At 35.7% G+C, this 19,192-nt stretch overlaps 1 protein-coding gene across 2 annotated transcripts in view; it reads right to left on the reverse strand.

Moving 5' to 3' along the window:
- The window catches only part of DYM (dymeclin), a 559,394-nt gene that overhangs the window by 478,350 nt on the left and 61,852 nt on the right, over positions 1 to 19,192 (reverse strand). For both annotated transcript variants that reach the window (XM_027868956.1, XM_027868957.1), the window contains exons 3-5: positions 14,967 to 15,019; positions 9,294 to 9,387; positions 4,283 to 4,416 (exon numbers count right to left, since the gene is read on the reverse strand). In XM_027868956.1, the coding sequence (XP_027724757.1) occupies positions 4,283 to 4,416; positions 9,294 to 9,387; positions 14,967 to 15,019 (281 nt within the window). The remainder of the gene's footprint in view (positions 1 to 4,282; positions 4,417 to 9,293; positions 9,388 to 14,966; positions 15,020 to 19,192) is intronic.

Genomic DNA, 19,192 nt, shown 5'->3' on the forward strand with positions numbered 1-19,192 from the left:
ACAATCTTAATGAGAGCAGATTTTTAAAAAGAAAATACTTACATGGCAAACTATGTACATTAAATGCCTCATTTATCTAGAATAAAAAATGAGGAGTTGAGCATAAGTGAATTTCCCAATCACTAAAGCTTTACACATATCTATATTTTTCATTAGCTTTTACATTTGAGGTAGAAATCTGTAGAAAATTTCCCTCTAAAAATAAGTTTAAAAAGAGGCTAACCACACTGCCTGCAAAAGCAAACAATCAGAAATAGAACATACCTTCCCCCCCTTTATAGAGTTTAGGAATTATAGGTGTATAACACCACATATAATGTCAACCTTTTCTTGATTTCTTAATTTTGCTTAACTTTTCTTCCCCTCTTATTTGTTCTTTGTTATAAAAGATGATTCTCTAGGAAGGTATGGGGAAATGATACACTAGGAAACACAGATGATGCAAAACAAAAAATAGCAAAAGTTTACTTTAAAATATTTCCTTGGCTTCTTAAGAGTATGATGAGCCCAATTTAACCTTTCTCCAGTGATACAGGGTCATCATTATAATTTTTATTTTCTCCTACTGAATATAAAAAGATGTCCTGAAAGGCTGCTGCAAAATGGTGGATGGCTGAGATCTACACTAAATAGTCAGGAACTATTGTGCTTTTACTGTTACTGCATGCTTTTCATTATTTACATGCTTCCTCCACTAAAATCCTATTCTAATACTTCTTCTTGGTGTGGACATGACCATTTCTTAAAGCTAAGTCAGAGGACTATGAGTACTGATAGATCTTAGTAAACTCAAAAGACTTAAAGCTGTGGATGCATCCCAGAGGACCACCTTAGTTAGCTCAGTGTAGAAAAGTTTATAACCAAAAGGCTGATCACCAGGACCTTTTTTTATGTGTGTGGCTACTGCAATTCATGAAGACCATTTACTTAGGCAATAAAGAGCTATGATCTGCACTGGTAGAGAATGTCAGTGTCCAGTGCTTAGTATTGTGATTGACACACAGTAGGCACTTAATAAATGCTTATTGAGTGTGTTTTCCTCTTGTAGTCTTCCAGCCTGCTTCTAATTTGCTACTTCAAATCCGCTACAGACTAGGAAACCAAAAATCAAGATTGTTTGAATTATGGCTAAAATAAGAGTAAATAAACAATAAATGAAGGTCTATTCCACAATTAAGGTATATAGACTTTGTAACACCTATTTCTGTTGCAGTGTAGTATAATGAAAAAAAAAAACAGAAAACAAAAACACTGGATCTGCTGAACTCTACCATATCAGACTACATAAAATAGTGTGTTCATTCCTGCATGCAATATATGAAGACGGATTTTGATCAATTTGAAAGCATCCAGAAGAAGATGACCAGACTATGAAAGGGCTGGAGACCATGCTATATGAGAGCTGGCTGGAGGAACTAGGTATGTTAACCTGAAAACAGAAAGACTTAAGAAACATCAATAGTCGCTTTCAAGTACATGAAGGGCAACATGTCATGTGAAAAGAGGTTAAGTTTGTTCTGCCTGAGAGCTTAGGACAGTGTCTCACAGATAATATTTAATGAGTGCTTTCTGACCCCATATAGCAGAACTAGGAGCAATGGGTAAAAGTTGAAGACTGTCAGATTTCAACTTGACTGGGGAAAAAAAAGGTTCCTAACAATCAAGGCATTCCAGAAGTGGAATGAGCTGCCCCTCACCAGAAATCTTCAAGTACCAGTCCCTCATACCTTAGAAGATGGTTTAATGAATTGATGACCAACTAGTGCTGAGATTAATAAAAATAGTTGTCATAATAATTATTATTATTATATTAATAAAAATATGCCTTACCATTCTAAGCATACCATTCATTTAGCTACAATGGTCATGCTAATTCTCTCCATATTTTGTAATCACAGAACTGTAGAGTCAGTATTTTAGGATCAGAAAGAAGAATCTGAATTTTACTGTCCCTAAAATGATTAAAAAATATTTCCTAATGTTAATTAACAATAGTTTATTAATTAATAGTTATAAGGTTTGCAAAGCACTTTATTTACATTACATTTTATTTACATTACAATTTATTTACATTATCTCATTTAAGCCTAACAACAATCCTTTTGAGAAAGGTGTAATTATTATATCCATGTAATTCATTCACCCATTTAATAAGCATTTATGAAGTACTTACTATATGCCATACAATGGGGATAAAAATATAAAAAACAAAACAGTCTCTGCCATCAAGGCATTTACATTAAATAATAAGTAAAAAAGTAAATGCAAAATAGATAAAAAGTAATTTCCATCAACTGGGCACTAATGACTGGCATTAGTTGTACCTGAGGTACACTTTGGAGGAAGTTAGGGATTCAAAGAGGCAGATGTGAGGAAAAATTTCATTCTAGGCATGGATGACGACTTGTAAAAGGCAACAAGATAGGATCTGAAAGTTTGTGTATGGAGAGCAGCAAGCCAGGAAGCCAAGTTGGAATGTATGATACATGAAGGAGAGGACATAAGCCTGGAAAGGTAAGGTGGAGGTCAACTGTAAAGTGCTTTGGAGGCCAAACTAAAAGTCTTTATCCTAGAGGCAAGATGGAGCCATTGGGGTTTCTTGTGCAAGGAGTGACAGAAACAGTGAGAGACTGGAGGAAGGGAGACAAATTAGGAGACTCTGAGCAACAGAACTACAGTGGTGGACACATGGATAGGGGATAGAGCATTTTGTTTTGTTTTTTAGATGACAAACTGAGGCATCTAACTACAGGGTCATATAAATATTGTCTGAGTAGTTTTTGAACCCAAATATTCAAATATACATTACACAACACTGATTCTCAAGTCAAATAAATCCAAAAAGTATTTACTGAGCATCTAAAACTTCCCATCACTTATGCTTATTTCAACACTTCAAACACCTATGACTTCATTATTGTAGACATTCCCTTCAACATCACAGACTGAAAACTCTCTGTGCCTTAGTATATATTCCTCATCCCTAATTTGATAGTGATGACACATGGCACTTAGCTAGGATCATCTAAAGGCAAAAACCTGGCTCATACTCATACTTCATTGAAGCCTCTCTCTCGGTAAGATCTGCCAACATTTGGACTCCTTTGGCACAAGGCTTTAATAAAGTGAAATAAATGTTTGGGAGAAGCTCTAGAGATACAAACCCCTGTACTTTAGACTCATGATATTTCTACCTTGTTTTAAAATCTAATACCTTTAAAAATCTAATATCACTTTAAAGTGATGTAACTACTCAATACTAGTAGTCAATTATTAACAACTTAAAAAATTAAACTAACATTAGGCAGATTCCTAAAGTTATTTTTAATCATAGCCTTTCCTGTCAAATATTAAGTTCCATATTTTCAGACTATAAAAGAATTATTTCCCAGAAAAACCTACTTGCAATATAAAACAGTATCTTTTACTCCTTGGGATAAAGATGGGAAATGGAAGGAAAAGTAACAGAAGATTGAAAAGGAGGGAAAGCAAGTCCCTAATCTGATCTCAGGCAACTGGCTTTCATTTCAACAAAAGACAACAAATATTTCCTTCTCTTTTTCTTGTTGCTGGGGCTTTGTACATAGGCATGAAAGCTTCTATTTCAATATTAAAACTAGGCAGATATAAATATGAATATATATATATGAGATTATGAACCAGACTCACAGAAGAAGAAAAGAAAAATGAAGGCAGCCTTAAAGCTGAAAAGCTTAGATCTGGTGGTCATTAGAGAAGAGGATGCTGCCAAGCCCAATTTCTTTCTGGGATTTCCAGTGAAGAGGAGGGCATGGCTTGATACTAATAGCAAACCCTGCAATCCACAACTGACCAGAAATTCAAGCTCCCCTTGGCTTGATGGCACTCAACCAATCACCCTCCCCATTCAAGTATTTCATTATACAAACATCACCCACCTATAATCTCTCCCTCCTCTCCCTACCAAATATATTTAAGTTTCAGGAAGGAAAAAAACAAAACTGTACATCCTACTCACAAAAAGATGAGGACTTACTGTGATAAGGTATGCCCTAATAAGCGAAATAAATACAATCAATATTAGTAAGTCCTAAAGGAAGTTTAGCAATGCTAAGGTTGTAAAAGGAGGGAAAAGTGTAAAATGCAGATGTTATGGGGGAAAGGAATACAGAGTATATGTAGGACTGAATGGATATGAGGGAAAAAACCTTTAACTCGCTGCCCCCTCTAATCTTATGCTTTCCTTTTTCACAGATGCCTTGTTTATCCATGTGCTTTCTATCCCTTACAAAGGAATACTTACGATAAGTGACTGGAGATTTTTCTTCATAAGTAAAATGAAGCTGCATTTCCTCCTCAGGCATCTGACAGATGAACACTTTCAGCAAACAAGAAATAAGAAACAAAGCGTTGTGGGCCTGCCAAATAAAGAGGTGGCTACAAAGAAAACGAGAAAAAATCACAAGAATCAATGCTTAATTTATGAACAAAAACATCTTATGTCTATCCCTTAAATCCTTCTCATCCTGTCAAGCACTGCGCCTGCTCTATTGATGTTTTGAGATATACATGCTCCTGTTCATTATATTACGTATATTAATTACAACATAAGGCCAAAGATACCTATTATGTAGAATCATAATTTTGCAACTGACATGCAGTAATATGAGTTTTCAAAAATGATTCAAAGTTAAATCAGTCTTGGGAGAAAGCTTGCACTTTTGTTTCTGATTCTTTAATTGTTCCACAATGTACAACTTTTCAGCAAAGGCAATAAACAAGTGAACACATATAATAAAAACTCAAGAGAACATCCAAAAATGATCACATTATAAAGAGAGCTCCAGCATCAAAACTAAGTTCTAGACTAAGAATATTAATACAGTTACTGAAGTCAAATTTCTGCAGCCCAAAGCAATAAACTCAGAAGTTTGGTTGTTTGGGTGTTTGTTTGTTTTTTAGTGTCAGCGAAGTAGTACCTAAACAGTCAGTAACAACAGAAACAGCTGATTAGAGTCCAAGGCCTAAAGATTACAACTGAGATGCTGTGATCAGACAAGTAATCAATCAGAAAAAGGAAGGTTCTCAGCACAAAAGCCAAGAAATAAAAAAAGAATGTAGAGGAGAGAACAAAAGGGAAAAGTGAAGAGAAGAATACAGCCAACAGCAGAGAGAGCAGAAGAAGCAAAGATACACAACTGTATCTGCAGCAATTGTAGCGGCAGAGATTAGAAACTAAGAGAAGGCTGGCAAGCAGCAGAACTTTGTCAAAGAGAAAAAGGGATAATAGTTTTTAAAAAAAAAAACAGTCAAAAAAAAAAACCAGTCAGGTTAGAAGGTATGCACATATACATGTGTGTGCACACACATGCGAGCACATACACACACACATACACACACACACAAACAGCCATCTAGGTCTCAACAGCCATAAAGATATAAAACAGTAAAACTATAAACAGGACACCTTCTCAGCACATTTAGATCTCTCTTTCCAGCTCTTCTCTCTCCACTTATTGAAATTCTACTTTTAGATCCTGCTCACATCATCTACATTATGAAAATCTTTTCTGTTCACCCCTTGTTGCAAACTCTCTCTTCCTCCTTCGAATTCCTTAGCTCATTGTTTTTTTCTACTCTTATAGACGTATCACATCCTGCCTGGTATTGAAATCATTTGCATATACCTTTCTCCCAGTAGGTAGATACTCAGTAAATATAAATGTCAGCAATTTCAGAAGACATCACTGTGCTTATAAATGGTCATCAGCCACCCAACCATCTGCAGTCTCTTGGAGTGGGGAGGATGATTTTTTTAAAAGACAAAGTTTTTATTTCTGTAATCTTGTACAGCCATCAATACATTCAAGCAGCAGCACACTTAAAGCACAGAAACCAGGACAGTGCAGTTTTCAAAGGGGTTCAGTATAATGATAAATGAAGTTCCAATACAGAAGAAGACTCTTACATGTACAACATTGAATATGTGAACAAAAAAGAACCAGGTAGCAGTCATTGCATGATAATTTCAAATGAAATGCAAAAGAAAAAAATTAGGAAAAAAGGAAGAAAAAAAATTGTCCTAATCTTGAGAAAAAAAGAATTCTGTCCACAACTTGAAAAGCTAAACATAGGAAAATGATGATAGCTACAATATGTTCACATGTTACCAAGTTTCAGGATGCTCAAATTCTTTGCAGATTAGGCACCAACTAAAGACATTGAGCATCACCACATATCAGGTCCCCCGTTCAACCAGGACCCCTGGACAGCGCTTTATAAGAGTGAATCTCTATGAAGAGATTAAAGAAGACTTGTATGAATTGATACTAAGCAAAATTAGCAGACCCACCAAAAACCACCAAAACAATTTATAAAATGACCATAATAACATAAAGGAAAACAACACTGAAAGACTTCTGAACCATGATTAATAAAATGTCTAATCATGACTTCAGAAGACTGATGGTAAAACATACCTCTCACCCCTTAGCAAAGAGACGGTATACTATAGATGCAGGATAATGCAGATGCTGATTTGTTTTGCTTGACTGTATTTATTTGTTACAAAGGAAGATGGGGGAAGGACAGAGGAATGAGAGGAAGGCAGTCACTGTAAAGTGACAACATATAAAAAAAGAAAAGAAGAAAAAAATCAATAAAACTTTTAAAAAGAATGAGAAAAAATGCAGCTGACTAAGCAGTCTATATTTTCAGTTGGATGGCTTTTATTTTTGAAAATGAGGCAGAGCATTAGAATTCTAACTATAGCTGGTGAAAATAACCAGCAAATTGCAGTGTTGTGCTAATGAATACTGTGTCTTTTTAAGAGGACTCATTTCTGGACATGGTCTATCCACACAAGAGTTTTATAATGCTGACAAAATGGTCTACAATGGCAACATCTGCCAATTTCTACTCTGCAGGTAACAATAAATCAAGTCCTCCCAGATTTAAAGAGAATAACAGACTATTCCTACATGAATTAATGCTGCATATTTCTATGAAATGGAAGTGATGAGAAATTTTCATCATCCTAGAATTCTAATGTTAAATAATTATAGATCTCATCCTGTTGAAAGGTTAGTGTCTGGTAATATTTTTACCATTTCCTTTCCTGCCAATGTTACCCCATTGATCCAACATATGGGCGTTCAAAACATGAAATGTTAACACAGAAAAGATTTCATGAGAAAATTGATCCATTATGGAGGCACCCTGAAAGATTTTCATGGTTGTTATAACATTAAAGGTGTAATTTTTAATGTTGACTTTACCTGGAATTCTGGCAAAAATTAAATATTCAGGAAAGATTATGAAAAAACTGCACCTGGAAGTCAAGTTGGCAGAAGTACTTTCTGCTCTGTGAATTCTGTGAATTTGAAAGCTTTAGAGTAAATGTTCCCCAAACTACTCAAGCACAAATTCTTGAAATGGTAACTAATACTCCCCACTTTCTCATTCTAGCAACAAATAGTGTTAAGACGAATAGTGTAAGAGTGAGTACAAACTGAAAAGGAGGTGCCAGCTTCCAATTTGTTAGTGAGTCAGAAATAATAAATCATCTTTTAAGTAACAATGATAAGTCAAAAATATTGATAGTAATAGGAAAGAAAAAGGTTTTCTGGGAAGGCAATATGACCATTTGGGAGAAGCTGTATTGGTCTTTCGTTCAACAAGGAATTTTACAGAAAACTAATTAGAAAGCATGCAGCTGGGTACGCTTCATTTCAGCTTTTCAAGAAAAAGGCAAATAAGGAGCAGCTAGGTGGCACAGTGGATATAGCACCAGCCCTGAAGTCAGGAGGACCTGAATTCAAATCTGTCCTCAGACCAAACACTTGATACTTACTAGCTGTGTGACCCTAGACAAGTCATTTGACCCCAATTGCCAAAAAAGAAAAAACAAAAAACAAAAAAAAAAGAAAGAAAGAAAAAGGCAAATAACCAAAAATATGAGATGACATTAGGGATTTTTTTTTAAATAAAGATGGTTATCCAGTGCCTTCTTGGTATCAGAAGCTAAAAACCAAAGTCCCACATCACCTCAGTTAGCACAACTATAGCTACAAAATAGCTAAAAACCGGTTTTTACTATGATAACCCTCTGTCATTAAAACAGCTATAAGAAATAAGGGAAGCATATTATTTTTAAAGTATTTCCTTCAAAAACAGTTAAAATATCAGTTTCTAAGGAAAGGGTTAAATTTCAGTTATATTAAATATTCACTTGTCTGGATTATTTCATTTCTTCTCAGTACAAGGTAAGTGAAGGATTATCATAAATAAGGTCTCATTATTTAGTATGAAAAGAGTATTACTACTTCAAAGAATTTCCTTCTATGTCCATTAAGAAGTTCTGTCAGACTTTATATTTTACAGGATTTATATACTTGGGAGTATACATCAAATTAAACAGAAGTATTCCCAAATAATTTTTAAAATAAGTATGTTAAACACAAATCAATAAATCAGACCACTGACAAAAATGTTTATTTTATAAAAACAAGTATAGGTATACCTGAGGCCTTAACACTCTCCAAAAGATAGCCTAATTTTTATGAGTTCCTTAATTAGCAAGACCACCCATAATTTCAGTAATTTTCTTATAATTTGCTCACACAGAACAATCAACGACAATGCCCTGGAAATGCTCAGTTTCTGAACTTTCCAGGGCACAGTCCTCTTTATGTGGTATCTAACAGACTACAAATGGGTTTAATTAATAATTTTAAAATGATGCTGCTGCAAGACTTAAACTACTACTTTGCTCTTTGGTTTGTCTTCTTAAATACAGGAAACACCTTCCTTAACCTTCTAAATTCAACAGAAAATGTAAATAAAGAAAATATAAATAATCCAATGTGAAAGAAAACATGGAAGCAGATTTGTGAGTTACTATCCAATTTTGAATCTTATTGAAACAAAATCAATCCAGTTATGACAATGGCAAATTATAAAACTCCAAATGTCATAAATGTTACTATTAAATCTACTACCTAAAAAGCACGTGTGTGTGTATGTGTGTGTGTGTGTGTACATCTATACACATTATACACACACCTACACACACACTTCAGTTGGGAAGCTCAAATATTCCAAAAATTACATCCACTCCATTTATTTTGCTGTTTATGTCAATTGATTCTAATCTTTCTTCTTGTGCTTTATTATCCTCATAATAATGGCACAATGCCACCAGATGGGCTAACAAAGACACAACTGCAGTCTCCTTCAACCAATAAATGAACAGTTAAAACCTTCATGGCATTACATTAAATATAAAGGCATTACAATTTCATCATGCAACTTACTTTTGACATTCTGCTGAAATTTTTAATTCTTTGGTTCTAGAAAGAAAGACCTTTATGAGTGCTCCAAGGTTGCCTGTTCGAGGATTATTTTCAACTGCAAGGAAAAAAAATGATGTTTTAAGAGTCAAATACCATTTCTTATAATCACATTAATGTAGAATTCAGATTAAGGACTGGATATGTGATTTCACTGGTATGAAATTCTGGGCTGTGGAAACTCCCTCTGCTAATGCAGGTTGGCACCTTCTCTACAACTTACAGCCTTAGGGCCTAAAAGCACTCTCAAAGGTTTAAGTGACTTGCTATGTGACTATGTGACAGCGGAGAAACTTGAACCCACATCTTTCCAAAGCCAGTTTTCTATCCACTACGGCATGCTGCTAGATTACAAAACTAGCACAGAGCCAAGAAGATATAGTAAAAAGAACTTCAGCTGTCAAGACATCTGCTAAAAATCTTGTTCACCTCAAATCTGAGAATCTCTATGTTCTTGGTGTTCCTTACTGATAAATAATTTCAACACCCAGAAGTTAGAGGGAACAACAAAGGAAACTGCTGGTCTAGACATAATTCTAGCCAACAAAGAAAAACTTATTAGAACTATGGAAAAATATGGAAAGAGTATTGAAGGTGCTAGGGAGTGGGAAATACCATGTGATCTTACAGTTTATGTTAGTCAATGAAAGGTATGCTGAGAAGTCGAATATGTACCCTAGCTTCCTTGTGAAGCCACATTAGCCTCTTTAAATGTCTTCCCTTCTTGTTTAGAAAATAGTACTTGGAAGATTTAGGAAAATGGCAGACATAACCCTATGACAAGAGACTACAAAAATGAAAGCTGGATAAAGAGGGAAGAAGGGCTCTAAAAAATGGAATCCTGACAACACAATAATAAATGGTCTCAATGAGTGGAAAAAAAGAGAGAACTTTTAAAGAAACCAGAATGACTGGATTATCTCTCCAAGTGAATCCACAAATTAAAAGGATAAATAGAATAGATGAGAAGAAAGCAGATAAAGAAAAAAATTTTTAAAAAGTGGCACTAACACATATAAATGTCAGAATGACTAAAGCCAAGGAGAAGCTCTAAAAAATGTCATGACAATACATGGGGCTTTGTTTGTTGGTTTGTTTGCTGAGAGTGGAGGATGGTTGAGAAGGCAGAGGGGAAAGAAAGGTATGCAAGGAGCAAGAACAACAAAGAGGCAGAAGCTTAGGATAAATGAAATACTGTCAACATATGAGAAAAAGAAATTATCCTGAAGCTAGAAAGAACAGAATAAACACAGATAAGAGTGAATTAAATCTTAAGTTGGGAAAGGAAAGCATTTGAGAAATGACTTCTCATTTTTTGGCTCAGATGAACTCTATGGTAGAACAATGAAAAAAGCTAAAGATATGATCACTGACTGAACAGCTGTCAATTATTTTTGACAAATTCTAAAGAATGAGAGAGGTACCAGTAGACTGAAAACAGGCAAATACTGTCCCAATTTCAAAGCAGAGAAAAGCATGGATTTGGAAAACTATAGACTAGGAAACAAAATTTGGAACATATTATTAAACATGAGATTTGCTGGTCCTTAATCACAGTAAAAGGTTTACAAGTGTTTGGTGCTTTGGAGTCATCAAAGTACTTTGATATAATGTATGCTAAGAAACAGAAATTGTGATGATTAGATATCATGACAATTTAAGTGACAAATCACAACAATCAAATTTCCTTTTTTAATAAATCTATTATGCAAGCAGATCACAGACACAATTTGACAAAGTCCCTCATACTATCCTTATAGACAACATGCAGAAATGAACCTTGTGTTTTCATTGGATCACAATTTTTAGAACAGAAAGGGACCTGAGAGGACATCTAGTCCAACCCTATCATTTTAGAGATGAGGGAACTAAGACCCAAAGAGGTTGTTAAGTAACTTACTCAAGATCACAAAAGTATTAAGTGACAAAATTGGAATTCAAAATCAATTCTGACTCAAAATTCAGCACTCTTTCCACTGAACCACACTGCTTTCCTTACACAACTAGTTAGATTACTGTTCCCAAAGAATACTGATTAACAGATAAATAGAAACTTCTGCACATGGCTTCAGAAAGCCAAATGAACAAATATAAGATGGAAGAGATGTGGTTTAATAGCCATTCATGTGACTGAGGTTTCTATTTGACTTCAAGTTCATAAGTCAACTCTGTGATATGGCAAACAAAAATCACAACGGAATCTTGCCTTTCATGAATGTACAGCATCATAACAAAAAGGGAAATGATGGTACCTTTGGCCTCTATGCTGGTCAGCCCATATCCAAAATAATATGTTCAATTCTTAGTACCACAATTTAGGAGGAAGCTGACAAAGTGGTTTCAACTAAAGGAGTGAATATGAAATATTAAGGGGTCTGGAACTGGCAATGTTGATTATGAAGATGAATAAGGGGGATATAACTGTTCTAAAATATTTGGAAAGCTGTCAGGCTGCTAAAGAATTGACTTGTTTTGTGTAGAAAGTAAAACTAGGACCAATGGGTAGAAATTTCAAGGAGGGAGATTTCAGCTCAACCTAACAACAACAACAACAACAAACTTGCAAGTGTTTTATCACTGGAAAATCACTGTAAGCATTTGAGCATAGGCTGAATGCCCATATGGCATAGAAAAGATTCTTGCTCTAGGTCAGATTAAAAGATCTCAAAGGTTCTTTACATTTGTACTACCTACACAGGATTATTGTGAAGAAAGTAATTTATAAAATAAGGTGAAATATAATAAATCAACAGACAATTATTCATTAAATTTATTAAAGCACAGAGCTTTGCACTTATGTGCTTAAGTTCTTTTTCATTCATTAAGTACCTATTATATGCCAGGCATTAGTGCCACAAAGAGAAGTAAAACAATTCTTGCCCTCAAGAAGCATGTATTTTGTCAATGAAGACAATATGTACATATATATACTGAATGGTGCTGGAGGAAATCATGCAATCCATCATGCATAGTAGGTCTACTACAAATTTCATTGTTGTTGTTGTTTTTCAATCCTGTCTAACTCTTGGTGACCTCATGGACCAAAGCACACCAATGCTATCTACAGGGTTTTCTTGGCAAAGATACTGGAGTAGTTTGCTATTTCCTTTTCCAGTGGATTAAGGCAAACAGATATTAACTGACTTGCCCAGGGGTCATAAAGTTAGTAAATGTCTGAGGCTGCCTTTGAACTCGGGCTTTCCTGACTCCAGGGCCAACACTATCCACTGAACCACCTAACTGCTGCCCTTCTTATTTAATCTCAATTAGGTCATCACTGAAACAAGGCACTCCGTTTATCCCCTCAATAAATGATTCTGTATCATACTTTCCACAGTGGCTATTCCAAACCAATTCCCCCCTCCTCAAGTTTCCCACACAATCTCCTATGCCTACTGGCTCAGCAGAGGACCTGGCCTCATACTTTGTTAAGAAAATAAAAACCATTCACCATGAGGCTCCTCTTCTCTATTATCTCACAACTCCATGACATCATGGTCCCTTCTCTCCTTTTATTCCTGTCTCTGATGAAGAGATGGCCCTTCTCCTCATCAAGGCCTTTATCACAATCCTCCATGTCTTTTCCCCATTGCCTACAAACATGCCAAGATCTCCACAATCCTGATCTTCCCAACTACTAGAACCCTCTTCTCCCAAATCATCTTATGTGTGTATATACACACATACATACATATGTGTACACATATATGTAAATGTACACACAGCCTCCCCCACACAGAATGTAAGCTCCTTGAATGCAAGAACAGGAAACATTTCTCTTTGTAACCCAAAAACCTAGCAAAGTGCCCCCTCCCCTTCTTTTCCAGTTACACCCTGCTGCCCTGAGGATTCATGTCCCTCCTGGTCCCACTTCTGACTTCCAGATTTCAAAACCACAGCCCCTGGCCAGGTACCTTCATTTCCCTCCTCTACCCATTCCCTCCTTGAGAATGTAAGGTCCCTGAGAGGAAGGACTCTGTTTTTGCTGGTATTTTTATCTCCAGTACTTAGTACAGTGCCTGACATATAGTAAGTGATTAAGAAATGCTTGTTTCCTGTCTTTTTGTCTAAGGCGTTATCCTCCCTGGGGATGTGGATAACCTACTGAACTCATTACAGTATGAGTTCCTTGAGGGCAAGAACTGTCTTTTGACTCTTTGTGTACCCCCAATACTTAGCATAGCACCTGACACATAGTAAGCACTTAATAAATGCTTACTGACTGACTATCTGACCAATTTAACAAACTCTCACCCAATCTTACCCTCCTCATTCCAGTGATTCTGTAATCCCAGCACTCAGGCAAATCCTGTTCTCTGTTCCCTTCCCTGCCTATTCCCCTATTCCCTTCTCCCTCAACCCCATGAATGTCCCACTCTAAAGTTACCCAGCCCTTCCACTATGTTCTTTGGAATGCCTGCTCCATAGATAATGAACTTGCTTTCATCTTAAGCCTTTTCCTTTCCCTCTCTTTGCATCTTTTTGAACTCACTAAAATCTGGATTCCTCCTGAAAACACAAAACTACAGACATTTTCAATGGCTCTCTCCAAGCCTGAAGTTCTCCTCTTCCTAATCTGTCTCCTGGCCTGGTCTTCTGGCCTCCCTGGCTTACTTCAAGGATCAGCTAAAAATTCCACCTTCTGCAAGAAGCCTTTCCTGACCATCCCCCTTAACTCTAGTGCCTCTCCTCTAAAACTACCTCCAATTTATCCCGTATATATTTTGTTTGTACATAGTTGTTTTCATGTTGTCTCCTCCATAAGACTGTGAGCTCTCTGAGAGTAAAGACTATTTTTTTTTTTGCATCTCCAGTGGTTAGCACTGTACCTGGCACATAGCAGGCACTTAATAAATGCTTGTTGTTGACTGACTGAAGCACACTAGGCACTTAATAAATGCTTATCGATTGATTAACTAATTCCTTCATCTAAAGTCTGTTGAAATCCAAATCTAACCTTCTATATATAGCTTCCGTTCTTCCATTCTAACGACAAAATATGGCATGGTAGAAAGAACATGGTGCTACTTCCTACACACTCTTTCCTGCTTCCCTGCCTCTCCTCATGCCATGTGTTCTGCCTGTAATGTCCCCAATCCTCTTTTTCCACCAATTCATGCCCATCCCTTCCATCCAAATCTAGTCCTATGTTCACCTCTTTCCAAGAAGCCAACTTCAACTACCCCCATCACACTCATTACTCATTACACCATGAACTCTTAGCTGCAAAATGCTGTTGTCTCTCTTAAGCACATTCCAATATGCATAGACTTCTCACAGTCAATACTGTCACTATAGTTCAAGGAAGCAGCTGAATCATATTAATATACAATTTTTCTATAACGTGTTATCCTCCTAAAGTAGCAAAAGATTTTAGAAGAGTGGAGTGCTTTTTTTAAAAAGAATATTCATTAAACACCACGATAAACAACTCAGCTTTAAACCTTGAGTACACTAAAAGAACCAAATCAAAACTGTTAAGTTGTTTACAAAAATATGGGGTAGTGAACCAACTTCTTGAGAAACAAGATTATCTTATAAATGAGTGTTTAATCCATATCTAAGGAATGCTATAAGCTAAAACTATAGATTATCATAAAATAAAACCTGTTCATCAACTGATATTAACTCTCTTACCTAAAGACTTGCAGACTGAGATGGTGGCTTCCTCTAAAAGCTTCAGTTCAGCACTGGGAAGGAAAAAAGAGGAAAGTAATTGGTTGCAGCATAATAGGTATACAAAGTATTTGAGGGACTTTTTTCAATACTCAATTTTTTAAAAAAGCTTATCGTTTTACTGGAACATAAATATTTCAAAATTATTTCACAGTATGGAATTAGAACTAGAACAAACATAATACCCAGACAAAAGCATGCTTAATATTTTATTTAAAGCCACTATTCATCAATAACAAATATTGATTAAATAATCACTATGTGTACAGCACTATGATAAGCACCACTTTCACATGAATAAATGGTCTTACGATAAATAGGAAGGTCTCCAATATCAATAAGATCATAATGCAAACTACTACTTTGTTAACTGGTGTGTGTACCTCTAATCAGACACAGGTTAATTGTCTTTTATTAGAAAAAGGAAGGAAAGGGAAAGATGGAGACAAGGGGAGGAAAGGGAAGGAAAAGGAGAGGGAGGGAAGAAAAAAAGCTATATAGGGGTGAGGGAGGCAGGGAAAGATGACATATAAATAACTAGATACACACACAGAGTAGCTAAAAGGTAATCTTTGAGAGGAAACAGTAGAAACAGTAGGGGAGAGGAAGAAAGAATTCATGCAAAAGGTAGGAATTGAGCTGAATCTTGAAGGAAGCCAGGGAAACTAAAGGTGAAAGTGGGAAGAAATCAGTATAAAGTCCCAAGGGCAAGAAATGGAGTGTTCCTAAATATATGCTATTCCAGAAAATTTAAATTAAATAAAACCTTATTTTTGCAGAGATTTACATTATAATTTCAGGGATGATTTCTTCTTGTACTCTGACTAACATTGAGTAAAGCTCCTATCCTTTTTATTGATGACTTATGTTTCTATATCAGTCTTTTCTGCATATCCATAACCCATCCCCATCCCCATAAGCTCTAACTTGTAAGAAGAAAAAAAAGACTCTATCTGATCCTGTCCTGAACATTCTATTCCTAGAGACTACAATCTCTACTAAAAAAAAAAGAGAGGTACATTTCCTTACCTCTTCTCTCAGGTCCAAACTGGTCATTAAAATCACTCAACAATCAGCTTCAATTTATAGTTCTTTCATTTACATTATTATAGTCAATGTATGTAATGTTGTTCTGAGTCCACTCATTTCAGTCTTTATCAGTTCATCAAATATTATACCACAACAATATTCCAAGACATTCACATACCACAACTTGTTCAGTTATCCTCTCAATCAACAGGCACCCAATTTGTTTCCAGTTTTTTGCTACCATAAAATGTATTACTATAAATATTTGAGTATATATGGTACTGCTTCTCTCTTTGAGCTCTTTAGGATATACATACTTATGAATGTATAACAAGTCCATATAACAAGGTTGGACTTGATGACCAAACTCCCTTCTAGCTCTAAATCTGTGAACCTACCAAACAGTAGTTGGATTTCTGGGTCAACAATTTAGTGATACTGCTTACATAATTCTAAATTTATTTCCAGAATGGTTAGCTCTCCTTGAGGCTAGGAGCTGTCTTTTCCTTCTTTTTGTGTCCTCTTAGCTTAATACAATGCCTGGTACACAGTAGGTCTTAATATATGTTCACTGATTTACTGACTGACCAATTTAGAGTTCCACTACTATGTATGTTTTCCTACAATCCTTTGAACACTATTTTCCATTTTTTATCAATTTTTTCCCAACTTGTTGCATGTGAGGTGAAATGTCAGGGCTGTTTTAGTTTACATTTCTCTCATTATAAGAGATTAAGCACAATGTTTCATATAGTTGCTGATAGTTCGCAATTCTTTTGAAAACTATTCACATCTTATCTATTGGGGAAAGGTTCTTGGTTTTATATATCTGTATTAATTCCCTAAAAATCATAGATACCAGATTTTATCAGAGAAGTAGAAGGCAGATTTAAATCCAAGTTCTCTTCCAAATTCTGTGCTCGAGAGTATAACATCATTATTGTAATTATCATCATCTCCACACTATCATTTCTCTTCCTTGTTTCACTAAAAATTCTCCCACTAGCCATAAATATGAAAGGTTTTTCCTTTTATTATCCTCTAATTTTTTTTCATAGTTAGGGCATATATCCATATGGAACTTATTATACAATACAATGCAACATGGTCATTTAAACTTATTTTCTGCCAAACTACTTTATAGTTAACCTATAGGTTCCTGAAAGATAAGGAATCCTTCCCTCAATTATTTATGTTAGTGGGCTGACCAAACCCTGGGATACTGAGTTGCAGCATTTTTGTTTCTTGCTCCACTGATCTGTTTTATTCATCTATTCAAAAAAAATTTTAATCCATAAATAAAAAGTATAGAGAAGCACAGTGGAAAGCACACTGGATTTGGAGTCATAAGACCTGGGTTCAAAACTCAGCTGTTACTACTACCCATGTGACCTTGGAGAAAGTTGCTTTATGTCCTGGGCTTTAATTCCTTATCTGCAATATGGAAAGGTTGGACTTGATGATCAAACTCCCCTCCAGCTCTAAATCTGTGAACCTACCATATAGTTATATGTGCCTGGAAATCTGTAAATTAAATTTTATAGTATGGTCATCTTTGTTTTATCAGTGTGGTATGGTCTAGAGAGCTCTTTTCAAAGCCCAAGGCTTAAGCTTCACCTCTGACACATGCTGGCTGTGTGTGAGACAAGTCACTTGTCCCTTCAGTACTCTTGCTAACTCCTTAAAATTGTAAGTTGCAAAGAAGGTGCCAACTTGCACTGACAGAAGGAGTTTCCTGGGAGCACCTAGGTGGCCCAGTGGATACAGCACTAACCCTGAAGTCAGGAGGATCTGAATTCAAATCCAGCCTCAGACCAAACACTTAACACTTACTAGCTGTGTGACCGTGGGCAAGTCACTTAACCCCAACTGCCTTAAAAAAAAAAAAAAGAGTTTCCTTATCTGGGAATTTCCTGAATCAATAATGGTCTAGTCCTAATCACTTCTATATTGGTATGGCCCATCCATAAACTGTCTATTCCTCCAATTTTTTGCCTTCCTTTACTTCTAGAAAAAAAAATGTTTTCAAATAATATTTCTATGAGTCTTTGAATGTGAATTGCTATGTACCTAAACCCCAAAGCTACAATATTTGTAATGGAAATAGGCTGCATGCTTTCCTAATAAATCTGAGGTAAAGCAAGGTTGTCACCTCTCCCCACTATTATTTGACAAGGTTGTTCTACTCTAAATTTATTAGGAAAAAGCAAGTGGTATTTTTGCATTATAAATATTGCTAGCTTTGAGGTTTAGATACATTCTATTTTATCATAATTTACAAGGTCCCTTCTATTTCTATTGTTTTTAAAGTTTTATTATAATTTTCCCCAAAACTCTGTGTATCTGCTGATATGATCATGTGAATTTAACTATCATCTCTATGCAAACGACTGTCAAATATTTTATGAAGCCCCATATTCTTTCCTGATCTCCAGTCCCACATTGTGAAAGGTGGAAATTTCAAACTGGAAGTCCCTGAGATATCTACAACTCAAAATGTCCAAAACTAAATTCATTATTTTTACCTCCAACCCTTCTACTTTTCCAAACTTCAATTTTTCTGTCAAAGGCATCATTCTTTTAGGTGATGAGATTTATACCCTTCGCATTGTTCCCAACTCCTTATTCCCTCACACATATCCAATCACTTGCAAATCTTGCTGATTCTACCTCCAAAATATACATCCAATACCTTCTCTCTACCCAGACAGTTATCACCTTAGGTCAGGCCCTCATCACCTCTTGCCTGGATATTTGTAACATCTTCCTAACTGGTCTCCAATGACTTCCTCACCATTTCATTCCATACTACACAATGATGCCAAAGTAATTCTCCTTAAATGCAGATCTGAATATCACTTTCCTGCTCTCAATCAACTCCAATGACTTCCTATTTATTACCTCAAGGATAAAATAAAAACTCCTGTGTTTAGCTTCACAACTTGGTTCCCAACTTCTAATTTTTTATCTTTTATTCTTATTCAACATTCCCGTCAATCCAGTGCAATGCAGTCAAACTGGTCTTATCTCTGTTCCCTACACACAATGTCTTTTCACTGGCCATCCCATATGTTTACAATGTGTGCCCTTATTACCTCTGATTCAGAGTTCCTCTCTTCCTTTAAGACATATCTTCATGAAGCATTCCATGATCTTCC

The sequence above is a fragment of the Vombatus ursinus genome, unplaced genomic scaffold (assembly GCF_900497805.2).
Source record: "Vombatus ursinus unplaced genomic scaffold, bare-nosed wombat genome assembly UNPS02014791.1, whole genome shotgun sequence".
In the NCBI taxonomy this organism is placed as follows: Eukaryota; Metazoa; Chordata; class Mammalia; order Diprotodontia; family Vombatidae; genus Vombatus; species Vombatus ursinus.